Source organism: Carcharhinus amblyrhynchos, chromosome 20 (genome assembly GCF_965287045.1).
Source record: "Carcharhinus amblyrhynchos chromosome 20, sCarAmb.v2.hapA, whole genome shotgun sequence".
Classification (NCBI taxonomy): Eukaryota; Metazoa; Chordata; class Chondrichthyes; order Carcharhiniformes; family Carcharhinidae; genus Carcharhinus; species Carcharhinus amblyrhynchos.
In genome coordinates, this window is record NC_137343.1 from 17,011,133 (window position 1) to 17,025,931 (window position 14,799).

At 42.8% G+C, this 14,799-nt stretch overlaps 1 protein-coding gene across 3 annotated transcripts in view; it reads left to right on the forward strand.

Annotated features, from left to right (window-relative positions):
- Positions 1-14,799, forward strand: part of inpp5jb (inositol polyphosphate-5-phosphatase Jb) — a 90,376-nt gene that overhangs the window by 60,410 nt on the left and 15,167 nt on the right. For all 3 annotated transcript variants that reach the window (XM_080208172.1, XM_080208174.1, XM_080208173.1), the window contains 4 exons: positions 1,898-2,006; positions 5,878-5,994; positions 7,748-7,923; positions 10,244-10,355. In XM_080208172.1, coding sequence (XP_080064298.1) covers positions 1,898-2,006; positions 5,878-5,994; positions 7,748-7,923; positions 10,244-10,355 — 514 coding nt within the window. The remainder of the gene's footprint in view (positions 1-1,897; positions 2,007-5,877; positions 5,995-7,747; positions 7,924-10,243; positions 10,356-14,799) is intronic.

A 14,799-nucleotide genomic window follows, 5' to 3' on the forward strand; every position in this document is an offset into this window, starting at 1 on the left:
GCATTCATTGTCCATCCCTAGTTGCCCAAGAGCAGTTGAGAGTCAACCACATTGCTGTGGCTCTGGAGTCCCATGCGGGACAGACCAGTTAAGGGTGGCAGATTTGCTTCCCTAAAGGACATTAGTGAACCGGGTGGGGTTTTTCGACAATTGACAGTGGTTTCATGATCATCACTAGATTCTTAATTCCAGATTTTTTTTAATTGAATTCAAATTCCACCATCTGTCCTGATTGAGGAAGTGTTGCACTGTGGGAGGTTAGTTGTTAAACGAGGACTCATCTACTCTTTCAGGTGGACAGTTTTCCTGTTGTCCAGCCAATATTTGTACCTCAAACAATACCTAAAAGAACCCAAAAGATCTGCTCATTACCATTATTATAGTTAGTGGGAGCTTGCTGTGTGCAAATTGGCTATTATAACGGTGTTTATGTTTCAAAATTATTTCATTGGTTATGGGCTTGTTTGGCACCTTCTGAGGTTGTGAACAGTGCTAATTAATTACAAGTCTTTTTTTCTTTGTTCCTGTTGGAGGTATTTGAGGTAGTGCATGAGAATGACATTGAGAGTGTTGGGTGCTCTGTTTCACTCCAGGGCCTGTTGCATGGCATTGTCAGCATCATTCTCTTCCTTACTATCATCCTTTGCATCCTTATTGCAATGATAGATCTGCAGATAGGATAGCATAAAATAAGAATATTTGAGGAGAACATCTAGTGGTAGTGTGAAGGAGATTCTGGTTGTCTCCTGTTTCACAAGAGTGCCCTGGTAATGGTCTTGGTCTGCTCTATTTCACCAAGCTGATTATCTCTCATAGCAAGAGTGTCTCCACCAGCCCAGTAGCCTATCTTGGGAGGAAATCAACTCTCCAAACTTCTGTTTACCTCCTCTGGAATCCTATTTTTTTTATTGGCATTTTGTGCAAATGTAACAAGATTCATATAAGTAGTTGAAGCCTGCCACTTAAGATATCTCTCCCAGGAGACACTGATTGATGGCAAATGTAATAGATCTCTTGGTAACACCCAGTTAGTGTGGAGAAAGGCTTTTTGGGTCCTCCATGAAAGTTGACAACAGATATTGTAAGATGTAGTGTGAGTAAACTCCTGAACAGGGTATAGACTGAAAGGTTGGGTGGAATCTGACCATAGCTTTTCAAAATGTCAATCCAGATTGAAAACTGGCTCTCTAGCTGCACAGTCTAGTTCTCACTCCTGATTTTGAACCTCTCAGAATAAAGAAAAAGAGCTAGTGAGGTGGGGCCTGAGATCAGGGCGCTCTTTTTAAAGGAAGCCCCGATCAGCATTGAACTGGAGCTCCTCAACACCCCTCTGAACAATCATCAGGGGCTCCTCCCCCATTGTCGCTATCTTTAGGGGCTCTCTCTCTCTCTCCCCTCTTTCTCCCCCTTCCTCTTGCACATCACTGTGGGAATATACTCCTGTTGGGCATGTCCTTCTTCCCCAGAAACTATTACTTACCTTTGCTCCCCCAGAGAGATCCCCTCAACTGAATCTCATCTTTCAAGCCTGTTGTTAACTTGTTGATGTGATGTCATGTTGGCGAGATTTGAATATTCTGTGACCCGATTCCTATCTCATCCAACATTCAGAATGTCCTGTGAGAGTCACATGCAGTGATCAAGGTAGGGAAGTCTGACAGATTTGATTTTCTGTTTCTAGCCGAGTGAACTTCAGGAAGATCAGATTCAGCAATAATATTCACCCAGAATCAACTAACACACACGTCAAGAAAAGTCACGTGGTTGGAGGCAGCAGAAGGCTGACAGCACCTATTGATTGTGGCAAAGGGATCACTTTCAGGAGAGGAAGAGAGAGAATTGGAAAAACAATTAATTCCTTTGAAAGAATTTGGTAACAATCTTTTTCTGTTTGAAGTTTGCAGGAAGTGAACTCAATGATAAACAAAAGATTGAAGGATGCTATCTTCACTGACCAATGGAGTGAGCTCTTTATGGATACACTGAGTCCCTTTGGTTACGTGCTGGTAAGTTTATAAAGATATAAGCCCTGTTGCTTCATATAAGTATCTGAGCAAGGAGCAGAAGCAAGCCATTTGCCTCCTCGAACCTGCTCTGCCATTAATAATATCCTGGCTAACCTCAAATCTGCATCCCACCTACCCCCAATATCCTCTCATCCACTTGCATACCAAGAATTTATCCATCTCTGCCTTAAAAATGTTCAAAGACTCTGCTTCCACCACATTTTCAGGAAAAGAGTTCCAGAGACTCATGACCCACTGAGTGAATAAAATGTCATTTCATTTCTATTTTAAATGGGCGACCCCTTATTTTTAAAGAGTGACCCCAGTTTTTAGATTCTTTCCTCAAGAGGAAATATCCTCTCCATATCCATCCTCTCAAGACCCCTCAGGATTTTTTACATTTCAATCAAACTGCTTCTAAACTTCAGTGGATACAAATCTAGCTTATCAAACCTTTCCTCATAAGACAACCCACTCTTTCCAGGCATTAAGTCTGGCAAACCTTCTCTGAACTGCTTCCAACACATTTATATCATTTTTTTAACAAGATGACCAATACTGTACACTGTACTCCAAATGTAGTCCTCTACAACTGAAACATAACTTCTCTACTTCTGTATTCAATTCCCCACACAATAAATCGTAACATTCTATTAGATTTCCTAATTACTTGCTGTGGTTAACATTGCTGCCTCACAGTGCCAGGGACAGTGAGCATAACCTTTCTGTTCCAAACGTGGTATCACTAGTGCCTTCTACAACTGAAGCATAACGTCTCTACTTCTGTATTCAATTCCCCACACAATAAATTATAACATTTTATTAGATTTCCTAATTACTTGCTGTGGTTAGCATTGCTGCCTCACATCACCAGGGACCTGGGTTTGAATTTCGGCTTGGGTTACTGTCAGTGCAGAGTTCTCCCTGTGTCTACGTGGGTTTCTTCCGGGTGCTCCGGTTTCAAACAAAACAAAGAACAACCCAGCACGGGAAACAGGCCCTTCGGCCCAACGAGCCCGCGCCGCCGCATCACCCTACACCTATTCTACCCTGCATGTCTACGAATGGGACCCTACTCAGTCAGATTCAGGGAAGAAATAGTGTCAATTTGGTAAAAACCGATTAGCCTAAGAGCACATCTTTGGGGTGTGGGAGGAAACCGGAGCGCCCGGAGGAAACCCACGCATCCACAGGGAGAATGCGCAAACTCCCACAGACACAGGCCCAAATCCATGTGTCTGCACAGCCAGCAGTGCTAGTCACTGAGCTGTTGCGGCGCCCGTCTACCGGTCCAGGATCAAGCACACACACCGACATGAAGTATTAGGCCACTCCTGGACTTCCAAGAGCAGCCCACGCACGACCCGCCGTGTGCATGCCCCTCGCTTGACGCGAGGTGGACCTCCGCCTGTGGAATAAAGACAAAAAATATTTATCATACAGCCTGCCCTTCCGGTGTCTCCCGAGGTTTAACCCTATTTAATAGCCCCTACCATATCCCTCCATTCTCGTTTCACTCATGTGCCTATCTAACTGCATCTTAAACGAGTCCAACGTTCCTGCCTCCACCACCCTACTCGGTAGCGCATTCCAGACCCCCACAACTCTCTGCGTAAAGAACCTTCTTCTCACCTCCAAATTATACCTCCCCCCCCCCTCACCCTTAAATGATGACCTCTCGTGTTCGTACCCAGTCTAGGGAGCAGTCTCTCACTATTAACTCTATCTATTCCCTTCAGTATCTTATATACTTCTATCATGTCCCCTCTCAATCTCCGTCTTTCCAAGGAGAATAGCCCCAGTTTCTTCAATCTCTCCTCGTAACCCAGTCCCCCCATGCCAGGCAACATTCCTCCCACAGTCTGAAAGATGCACTGCTTAGGTGCGTTGGCCATGCTAAGTTTTCCCTCAGTGTACCCAAATAGGCACTAGAGTGTGGTAACTAAGGAATTCTCACAGTAACTTCATTACAGCATTAATGTAAGCCTACTTGTGACACTAATAAATGAGTAAATACCTGCGTGCTTTGGATGTAGGCATTCTTGACACGTTTGGCATTTATTGCCCATCACTGAAGCTGCCAGGGGAAGACAGGAGCCAATCATGTCGTTTGTCATGTTTTGGCCAGACCAGGTAAAAGGACATTAGTGAACCTGCTGGGACTTTCTGACAATCTAATAGCTTCACGGTCACTGATACCAGCTTTGAATTCAAGACTTAACCCAAACCGAATTCATATTTTTAGACTGCCATTGCTCAATTTGAACTCATCAATCTCTAGGTTGTTAACCTAAACTTTTGGATTGGTAATCTTGTAATATATCCATTACTCTACCTTACCTGTAAATACTTACACCACATAGCTCTTTACTTGCTGTATCCTCTGTTCTGTGTGACAAATAGGAAGTTTATAAGTTTGCTAACTTTTGGAACTACCTGTGCTGATGATGGATGGACCGTTGATCTCCAAGTCTCATAGGGAAGTATTAGGAATATCAGGTTTTATAATTAAATAAACTGTTTATTTAATTTCAAGATAGTTGTGGGGGATCCAGGGATAGCTAATTAGTCCTACTACTTGAACATTTGTGATTCCCATTGCCTGGAAAGCCAGAGTAGAATTGGCTTAGAGGGTTTCAGAAAGATATTCCTGAACCTGTCAGACATGGTCAGTCTGCAAGAATCTGAGAGGAAAAGCCGACACATAGAGGCAGCTAGTCTGTATTGTTCACCATGCAGAATGCAGGAAGGAGCTCACACTCAGATTGAAGAGACCAAGTTCATGAGAATTTAAATAAGGCTAAAACAATTGCCTAACTTTGGCTGAAGGAAGGACTCTTCAGAATAATTCTCACTGTGAAAGTAAGTTTGTACATTAGAAATTATCTGACTGGAAAAGGAAAATAGAAGCATGCTATCAGGAACTGAAGATAGCGTTGGACTAGTTTGTAAAAAATGAAGTGTCACTTAAGCGATGAAATAATGGAAGGGGATTTTTGATTGTTTTAAAAGTTAAATGGGGAAACGCTTCTGTAATCTAGAATATAAGATGGTAATTGAAACAGTGTTTAGCCGATGTTGCTGTTAGTTTCTTTGTCGAGTAAAAGTCTTAAAAATTGAAATCTTGTTGTCTGGCCTTTCCAGTCAGTCACTGGAAATTCAAATATCTTTTTAAAGGTCATCAATTTCTGTTGGGATTGTAACACCTGTCAGACTGCTTTTCTGACCTCTGGTGTTAGATGAGTCATAACATTCTCCAGTTAAAAGTTGGTAAAATTGAGATCTATTGTCCTGGGATTCCACCATGAACTCCTTATTCTGACCACTGATTCTATCCTCTTCTTATCCATTGTCTCAGGCTGAATCAGACTTCCCACAACTTCAGTGTCCTGATTGAAACAAGACTACGTTTCTGACCTCAATATTCCCTCTGTTACAAAGATACTCTCTGTAAAATCACCTGATTCTGCTTCTGTCTGTGGTCATCCCTCATCTGTGCTGCTTAACATCTTCAGACTTCAATTCTCACCAAACCAACCCTTTGTTAGCTTCATCAGCTCAACCAAAACTGTACACTTGACCTCTGCCCTCTGAATCTTTAACTCTGCTGTCTTACAATCCCCTCCCTGTCTCCCCCCACTATTGGCAACCAGCTGCCTATGCCCCACTCCCTCAAATTTATTCCCTAAACTCCTACACCTCCCTGCCTTCATTTTAGATCTTCCTGAAAAACTATCCCTTTCACCAATTACCTCTTTCATTTTTGTCTCAGTTACTCCACTTAGATGATATTTCTATGCTAAATAGAAGATACTGCATTTTGCATTGTAATATTGAGCAGATATATTGTATTTGTGTCTCCTGGTTTTAGGTGACCTCCGAGAGGATGCAGGGGCAGCTACTCCTCGTGTTTGCCAAGTACTATCTCCTTCCTAATCTGCAGGACATCCAAACTGACTGCACCAGAACTGGGCTTGGTGGATACTGGGTAAGCCTCAAAGTCCTGATGAGTAAAAACCTTGGATTTAAAGGAATTGTCTGATCTTTCTCTGTCACAAATCACAATCTTCACCTTCTAAAAATGATCAGTCAGGTCAAAGATGGTGGGGTGGTCGCTCTGTACTTTGCCCCGTGCCTCCTTTTTATCACCTCACCCCTGAGGGTACTGGAATACAACTTCACTGGTGTCAAGGTTCTTTCAATGCCTTGACTAAATGACCATGAGTCTAATCACTTAGGGTGAGGTAACAGTTTCACCTTAGAGTATCACAGCCAAGCTTGACATGAGGAAGAGAGCTGCAATGGTTCTCCATGTCCACTAGCTGATTTTACCCTCTGCAGAACCAGTTGGTCCTGAGGCCAACTATATCACCACTAATTAAGTCAGCATAGGCTTGTAAAACTTGATCTTTCTAATATAATGCAGGAACATGTATACATTGACCAACTAAATTGTGAGGCAAGCTGTAGAAAGCAGTATTTAAAACTAACACTGATTAACTAGTTAAACAAGTGCTGGTTATCAGCTTGTAAACCTGTTTTGGTCACACTCTTTTTTAGTTTCAGCACAAACTCCAATCATTGCCAGAAACGTCCAGAAAATAATCCCAGCCTCTGGAAAATGTAAACCTCGACTCCCACACCAAAGATCAGAAGCAATCTCATTTTGCAAAGAGGGAATAGAAAGTACTGTGGCAATTTGAAATTGCTTCAGAACATCTCATTGAGATTGCTGCTCTTCAATTAACCCTGCTCAGTCATACAATCATTCATAGTTTTGTTTTAGTGCATAAGGTCAGAAACAATTCATGATGCTGTTCATTCATATCCTACCCACATTGTTTTATTGTCATCTGATATCATAATCAGCTCATTCAGTCCATGAACATGAACCCATTCTCTAATTGTTGTCTGTAGATGGTTAATCTATTCTTTGATGTAGACTTGACAATATCATGTTGTGTATACAGCCCATACTGAGAAGGAAGTGACAGGGAGACAGCATGTGTGTTTGTACATTTTAATTTTTTTGAGATTGATTTGGCACTGGAAGTTAAATGTTTACTTGATGACTCACTATCAATTACTCCATGACTCACGGTCCGACACTTGGTGGCTCACGATTCGACACTCGGTGGATCACTGTCTGACACTCGGTGGATCACTGTGTATCACTCGGATCACTATGGGAGGATGGATCACCAGTATGGGAGCATATTTTGGGAGAGGTGAGAAGAGACTGTGGTCATTCTCCTTTGATTCTGCATCCAACTTTTGGGCTGTGTCTGAGGGACAATCCCAGTTGCCCTGAGGAATTCTACTGCAGCAGATTAGCTGAATGAACCACAGGAGCCACACTTGCTAGGAGCAGGCAGTGATTCCATACTGGACCTTCTGAAAGCCCCAAACACTTCAGAGGTCAAGGATTTTCAATCTGAGCTAGGGGGTCAGTTAGCCTAAAATGGCAGAGGGATAAGATTGATATTATGTTTACTGCTCAGTCTGTTAAGGAACCACTGGCTGCCCATCCCCAATGTCACCCCGTGATTTGGGATGGGACTACATGTTGAGCAATTGGTGGTTGGAAATCCCATCCGGCTGCATTTTCAATGGAAAAGCAGGATGCCATCACAATCAGATCCTTCATCCACAGTCAGTGAATGGCTCTGTGCAATGGTTCCTCTGTAACCTGGTGATACCACGGCCATGTGAATAACCAACTTTTTTCATCATTGCCATAGGGGAACAAGGGAGGGGTCAGTGCCAGACTGTCTCTGTGTGGTCACATGATTTGTTTCCTCAACTGCCATTTGCCGGCTCACATGGAGAACTCTGAACAGAGAATGGACAACTTTGAGAGTATTCTACAGCTGCAGCAGTTCAATGGGCCGGTTGCCAGTGGGGTCCTTGATCATGAGTAAGTGTCAACCTCACCCCTCAGAACAAATCCTTTATTCAGTGCCTTTTGGGAGGAGGATAAAGGACATTCAGATGTTAATGGAAGAGGCAGTGTCCAAGTGGTGTGCCTCCAAGAGGCAGTGTCGGTTACAAGTGGTGTGCCTCAGGGATCTGTGTTGGGGCCACTGCTGTTTGTGATTTTTATTAATGATCTGGATGAGGGTATAGTTGGGTGGATCAGTAAATTTGCTGATGACACCAAAGTCGGAGGTGTGGTAGATAGTGAGGAAGGGTGTCATAGTTTGCAGGAAGACTTAGACAGGTTGCAGAGCTGGGCCGAGAGGTGGCGGATGGAGTTTAATGCAGAGAAATGTGAGGTAATTCACTTTGGTAGGAATAACAGATGTGTTGAGTATAGGGCTAACGGGAAGACTTTGAATAGTGTGGAGGAGCAGAGGGATCTAGGTGTATGTGTACATAGATCCCTGAAAGTTGGGAATCAAGTAGATAAGGTTGTTAAGAAGGCATACAGTGTCTTGGCGTTTATTGGTAGGGGGATTGAATTTAGGAGTCGTAGCGTTATGTTGCAACTGTACACAACTCTGGTGCGGCCGCACTTGGAGTATTGTGTGCAGTTCTGGTCCCCACATTACAGGAAGGATGTGGAGGCTTTGGAGAGGGTGCAGAGGAGGTTTACCAGGATGTTGCCTGGTATGGAGGGGAGATCCTATGAGGAGAGGCTGAGGGATTTGGGGTTGTTTTCGCTGGAAAGAAGGCGGCTAAGAGGGGATCTTATTGAAACATATAAGATGATTAGAGGTTTAGATAGGGTGGATAGTGATAGCCTTTTTCCTCTGATGGAAAAATCTAGCACGAGGGGGCATGGCTTTAAACTAAGGGGGGGTAGTTATAGGACAGATGTCAGGGGTAGGTTCTTTACCCAGAGGGTGGTGAGGGATTGGAATGCCCTGCCTGCTGCAGTTGTAAATGCGCCTAGTTTGGGGGCGTTTAAGAGGTCTGTGGATAGGTTTATGGACGAAAAGGGATTGGTTTAGGTTAGTGGGTCATTGTTGTTTTTTTTTAACTGGTCGGCGCAACATCTTGGGCCGAAGGGCCTGTTCTGCGCTGTAATGTTCTATGTCCAAGCAGGTTTGAAGACAAGGGGCAGCTCACTGAACCACATAGCATCCTTCTGTGCTGTCCTATGATGCTATGTTAGCCCTACGATGCTCTATTAGCAAGGTGAAGAGCTTGGGTGAGAATTCTGGGCTGGAGGAGAATTCTAGACTAAAGGCTGGAAGACCTGTGTGCAGGGAAAGGGTGTTTGGGTAGGGAAGTGTAAAGTAACACAGGTTTAGTGGTGCCAAGGATGTGAGACAGGGTGGGAGAAAGTAACAGAGACAAGATGGGAATAAAAGCTGTTGTGGGATCAGAAATAAAGATGAGGGTGGGGGGAGGGGCGAACTTGGCAAAAAACTTCTAAATAAGTGTGAAAATGGCAAATGATCATGCCTATTTTTTCAGTGAGAGAAAAATTAAAATCTTATCACACTTAGAGAAAAAAAATGAGGCAAAGTGTGAGTCGCACCAGTATGGGGAGTGGACAGAGTCTATTCATACCCACCCCTCCTCTGCCACCCCCAATCACCTTCACCTCTCCCCCCCATGCCCTCACTTTAAATTGTCACCTCCGCTCACCCCTCTCCTGGCTGAACTCTGCCCCCAATTTCTCCCCTCCCCAGGTTGATCGCTGCCTGGAATGCACAATTACGGAGTGTGCAGTTCACCACATGCAGCCTCCCCCTCTCCTTATGTCCCACTCCTTGGCACTATCTGATGTCTGGTGGGCATGGCCAGAGTGCCAGGCTGGCGGTGCCAGGGTGTCTGATACGTAATGCCAGGTTGGCAGTATCAGGCTGGCTCTGCCCAAGGGGTACTGCCACCACCACCACCACCACCAGAGGGCTTTAATTGCCTTTGCTCCCACAGGCGAGACTATCACATCTGGTCCCAATTTCTGGGGACCGTATGTGATCCTTGCCAGTGAGGATCTCCACCAGCAAGGTCATTAAGGCAAGTGAGCCCGGACAACTCCGTATTCACTAATAATATTTAAATGTAGATTTAAATATTAAAATCAGCCCAAGCTGATCAGATGAGAGACCGGCTGTGAACTCTGTTTTCTACTTTTCTTGCGATCTTACCAGCTTGCTGGCTGATCGGCACAATGAGCCGGTAAGGATTGTGAAATTCGGAAGAGTCTAGGAGAAAAGGAAGATTTTAGGGATCAGGAGAGCAATGGTGAATCATAATAGCTGTTGTATTTTGTTTTGGTACAGCGTTGTGTTTTGGTTTGGTGATCTGAACTTCCGAATCGAACAGTATGATATCCGCTTCGTGAAAAATGCCATTGAGAAGAACAAATTGGCTGCTCTGTGGGAGAAAGACCAGGTAGGATCAATCAGATAAACGTTCTTGCCCGCAACCTCAAACCCAGCATCATTGTCTAACTTATTACAATGACAAGGCTTACAAAATTCGGTACCAGCATTGTGGCCCAGTGTGTTATTGTATGTTCAGGGAACAAGTGGCCCAGTCCCACAACAGGACAGTGGTGTTGTGCTTGTGTTGCTGGATTAGTCGATCAGTGACTTGACTGATGGTCTGGAGACATAAGTTCAAATCCCAACATGGCCACTGGAGATTGTGTCAGTTTCATTTTTAATGATGGTGAAACTGACAGACTGTTACAAAAACCCATCTGGTTAACAAATATCCTACAAGGGATGAAATCTCCTGACTAACCAGCCCAGCTATACCATGTGGTTGACGTTTAACTGCCCTCTGAAACGACTTAGCAAGCCAATCAGTTGTAGGTGACTCACTACTACCTGTTCAAGGGCAATGAGGGATGAGCAACAAACGTTGGCCTTGCCACTGACACTCAGATCCCAGAACAAATAAGAAAAAAAACTTGCTGCTAACTTCATGCCCCAAGGTCCTAGACTTCTCTCCAGCCCAGGCTAATGCGAGACAAAAATCTGATTGTCACTCTTAAGACCAATCTCAACCCAGTTCCTAGTGTTCAATGAGCGAATAACAATCTCACCAATTGGTTCTCATCGGCAACCTTACTGAAAGAAGCCAACTTACTAGCAAATGCCATACTAGGTAGGCAGCTGAGTAGGAACTGAATAGATTGGGTGGGAAGATAAGTGAGAGTTTTATTCTGTTGAATCCTGGTTGCGAGCGGGTTTGGCATAGGATATAATTTTAAAAAATGAAAAGAGGTTAATTCCTTACTAAAATGAATATAAAATCTACCAGGATTTAAACAAAAAAATGCTCAGGCACTACTTGAAAGCTCAGTGGGTAGAATACAGGGTGTGCTAATGATTGTCCCCAGAAATTTGGGTCACCTTTTCTGGCCTGTACAAGCAATGGGACATCTTTGTGTACTGTTTCATAAATAGGCAAAACACAACAACAATTGCTCATTAAATTGGCTGCAATGGAACCTCAAGTCTCTCAAATTGGGAAATGGTAGTCACAAATGCGATGGTCAAAGAGTTAATATTTGCTCAGTGCAGTCTGTCCTCTCTGTGCTCTTGGCCAACCTTTACCTCAATGGAATCTATCATGGACACAGAGCTGCCCATCTTGTCATTGCCCAAGGAAATAGAGCCTGAAAAATAGGCATGTTGTCAGGACAACGAGTCCATTTTGGGAATTGTAAAAATAGAAAATTCAAAAGCCTCCTGGCTGATCCTTACTGAAAAAGCAGACTGAAAAAAAAGGAAATCACTGCAAAAGAAGACAAAACTCGGGTGTAGAATCTTCATTAGAACCCAGGTTTCATTTTCTGATTTGTTCAGAAGTAACTAAGATTTAATTATTTTAACATTATGATAACCTTCAGTTATTTTTTTCCCTTTTCTCCCCTATCCATAAGTGCTGATTTACCAGGGGGTGGATATTGTACACAATGCCCTCATCCTGCAGAACAAGGAAACAGCCTTTCTTCATGTGTTTTTAACAGAAGATAATGGCAGAGTGGTAATATCACTGGACTAGCAACCTAGAGGCCCAGGCTAACAGGAACATGGGTTCAACTCCCACCATGAAAGCTGGTGGGCTTTAACTTTAATTGGAATTGATATATCTGGAATATGAAGCTAGCCATTAATAATGGTGACTATGATAACATAAAAACCCAAACTTATCTGCTCTTGCGTACATGTCTCCAGGTCCACAGTAATGTGGTTAACTCTTAACTGCCCTCTGAAATACCTGAGCAAGGGTAATTAGAAATGAGCAACAAATACTGACCTTTATCAGTGACACCCATGTCCCAAAAGAAAATTGTGACAGCAGGCGGCAGCAGAATCATGGAATGAAATCTTGTCCCTAAATGATTAAAGCACAGAAACATTCCACGATTTTCCTCTTTGACATTCAAGAGTCCCGATCAATCTTTTGGCACTTGTGTGAGAACTGTTTATCCTAAGTTGGTATGGTTTGACAAAGACAGAAAACGCTATGAATACTCGGCAGGTCAGGCAGCATATGAAGAGAGAGAAACAGGAGTTAATATTTCAAAGTTAATATTTTCAGCTTTCATTCCGGAACTCCTGGGAAGAAGCAAAGAGACAGGAACAGGCCATTCAGCCTCTTGAGCCTGTTCCACCATTCAATGAGATCATGGCTGATTTGTGGCCTAACTCCATATACCTCCCTTTGGTCCATATCCCTTGATATCTTAGCTTAACAAAAAATTATTTATCTCCGATTTAAAGATAGCAACCGTCATTTGTGGAAGAGAGTTCCAGCCAGCATACTTAAGGGCGTCACGCATCCCGGACATTCTCTCTTCCACCTTCTTCCGTTGGGAAAAATATTCGAAAGTCTGAGGTTACATACCACCAACTCGAGAACAGCTTCTTCCCTGTTGCCATCAGACTTTTGAATGGACCTACTTTGCATTAAGTCAATCTTCCTCTACACCCTAGCTAAGACTGTAACACTACATTCTGCACTGTCTTGTTTCCTTCTGTATGAATGGTATGCTTAGTCTGTACAGCATGCAGGAAACAACATTTTTCGCTGTAGACTAATGCATGTGACAGTAATAAATCAAATCAAATTAAATCAAACCAAACCCCTGCCACCCTCTGTGTGTAGAAGTGCTTCCTAATATCGTTCTTGAATGGTCTGACCCTAATTTTTAGACTATGTCCTGAATTCTAGAATCTCCAACTACTGGAAATAACTTATCTTTATCTACCCTGTCTTTTCCAGTTAATATCTTGTAGAATTTGATCAGATCAACTCTCAACTTCTAAATTCTGGAGAAAACAGGCCCTATTTGTATAATCTTTCCTCCATAATTTAACCCCTGAAGTCCAGGTATCTGTAAACCTATACTGCATTCTCTCCAAGGTCAATATTTCCTTCCTAAAGTGTGGTGCCCAGGTCTGCTCTCAATACTCCCAAGTGGGGTCTAACCAGGGTTTTGTACAGCTGCAGCATAACCTCTGTGTCCTTGTATTCCAGTCCTCTAGATATAAAGGCCAGCATTCCTTTAGCCTAGACCGTGGGAAATTAAAAAGGGAAAATGCTGGAACTATTCAGCAGGTTTGGCAATACTCAGGTTGGCTCTCGGAACCATTTGTTGGTACCATGACCGGTGAGTACTTTCTTATTGCACAGTGAGGTTTGGCTGTGCGCGATCAGTTTTGGGTGGTCTTCAAGATTGACCACCATTGTTAAGTGTGAGCACCATCTGCCACTCCTGTGAAATCTGAGCACCCTCTATTGGTGATGTGTTTACCTACTGACCCATTCCAGGGATTGACATTCATGAGAGTAAGAATAAATAAATCATGAACCCAAAGTTCTCATTTAATTAGCCAGAATTATAGATATTTCTTAACTGAATATCTCTAACTCTATTTTAACCACATAGGATTTGAACAAAACATATACCTAATACAATCCCCTCATTCTAAATGTCATGAAAGTAATAGGAAAACACAAATCGTTCACTTTCATTAACCAAAGTTGTGACACACTTTACAGTGCTTTAAATACAGACATTAATGGTTTACATTTGTATGCACTATAAATGTGAATAGGCTCTTTAATTGAAGGGCCCTTGACATCAACACCACTTTATATTAAATTATTATTGAACTTCATAATAAATTGATGTTTAACAAATTTAGGGATGTGAGTGCTGGGAATTGAATATTCTTCCATACCCATGCTGTGCTAAATGAAACCCTCCCTGATGGAGGCAGAGTAACACTCACTCTATGTTCCCTCAACATTGTGTCTCAGGCCTGTTTCTGAAGTGCCTGTGTGATCTTTTTCCATTCCCCCAACTGCCCTGACTGAGATTTGAGACAGGCTTCCGATGTGGACCCATATCTGATAGGAATTAGGTTGTGATAGCCTCCAAATTGATTCAATTTTGATCCTTACTGACAACAGAGGAGACCATTATCACATTCATTTATGCTGTGACTGAGAGTACAACTCAGTCCAAGCTCTCACCTCAACCATTATAGAACAGTGTAATGAGGTAAGAACTTGCATTTACCCAGGACCATTCACATCATCAGGTTCTGGCAAAACAATTCATAATGCAGTCATTTTGAATTGTAAGTGTTGTTGTTGTCTGGAAATTACATAGATTACACTCAGTCTTCAGCACAGAAAGAAGCCATTTTCCCAACTGTTCAACAGCAGCCTTCTTCCACCAGCTTCATTTAACTCTATAATAGAATCTTTTAAATTTAATTTAACCACATAGGATTTGAACAAAATATACACCCAGTGTAGCCCCCTCATCCTAAATGTCATGGAATTAACAGGAAAACACAAATCATATTTC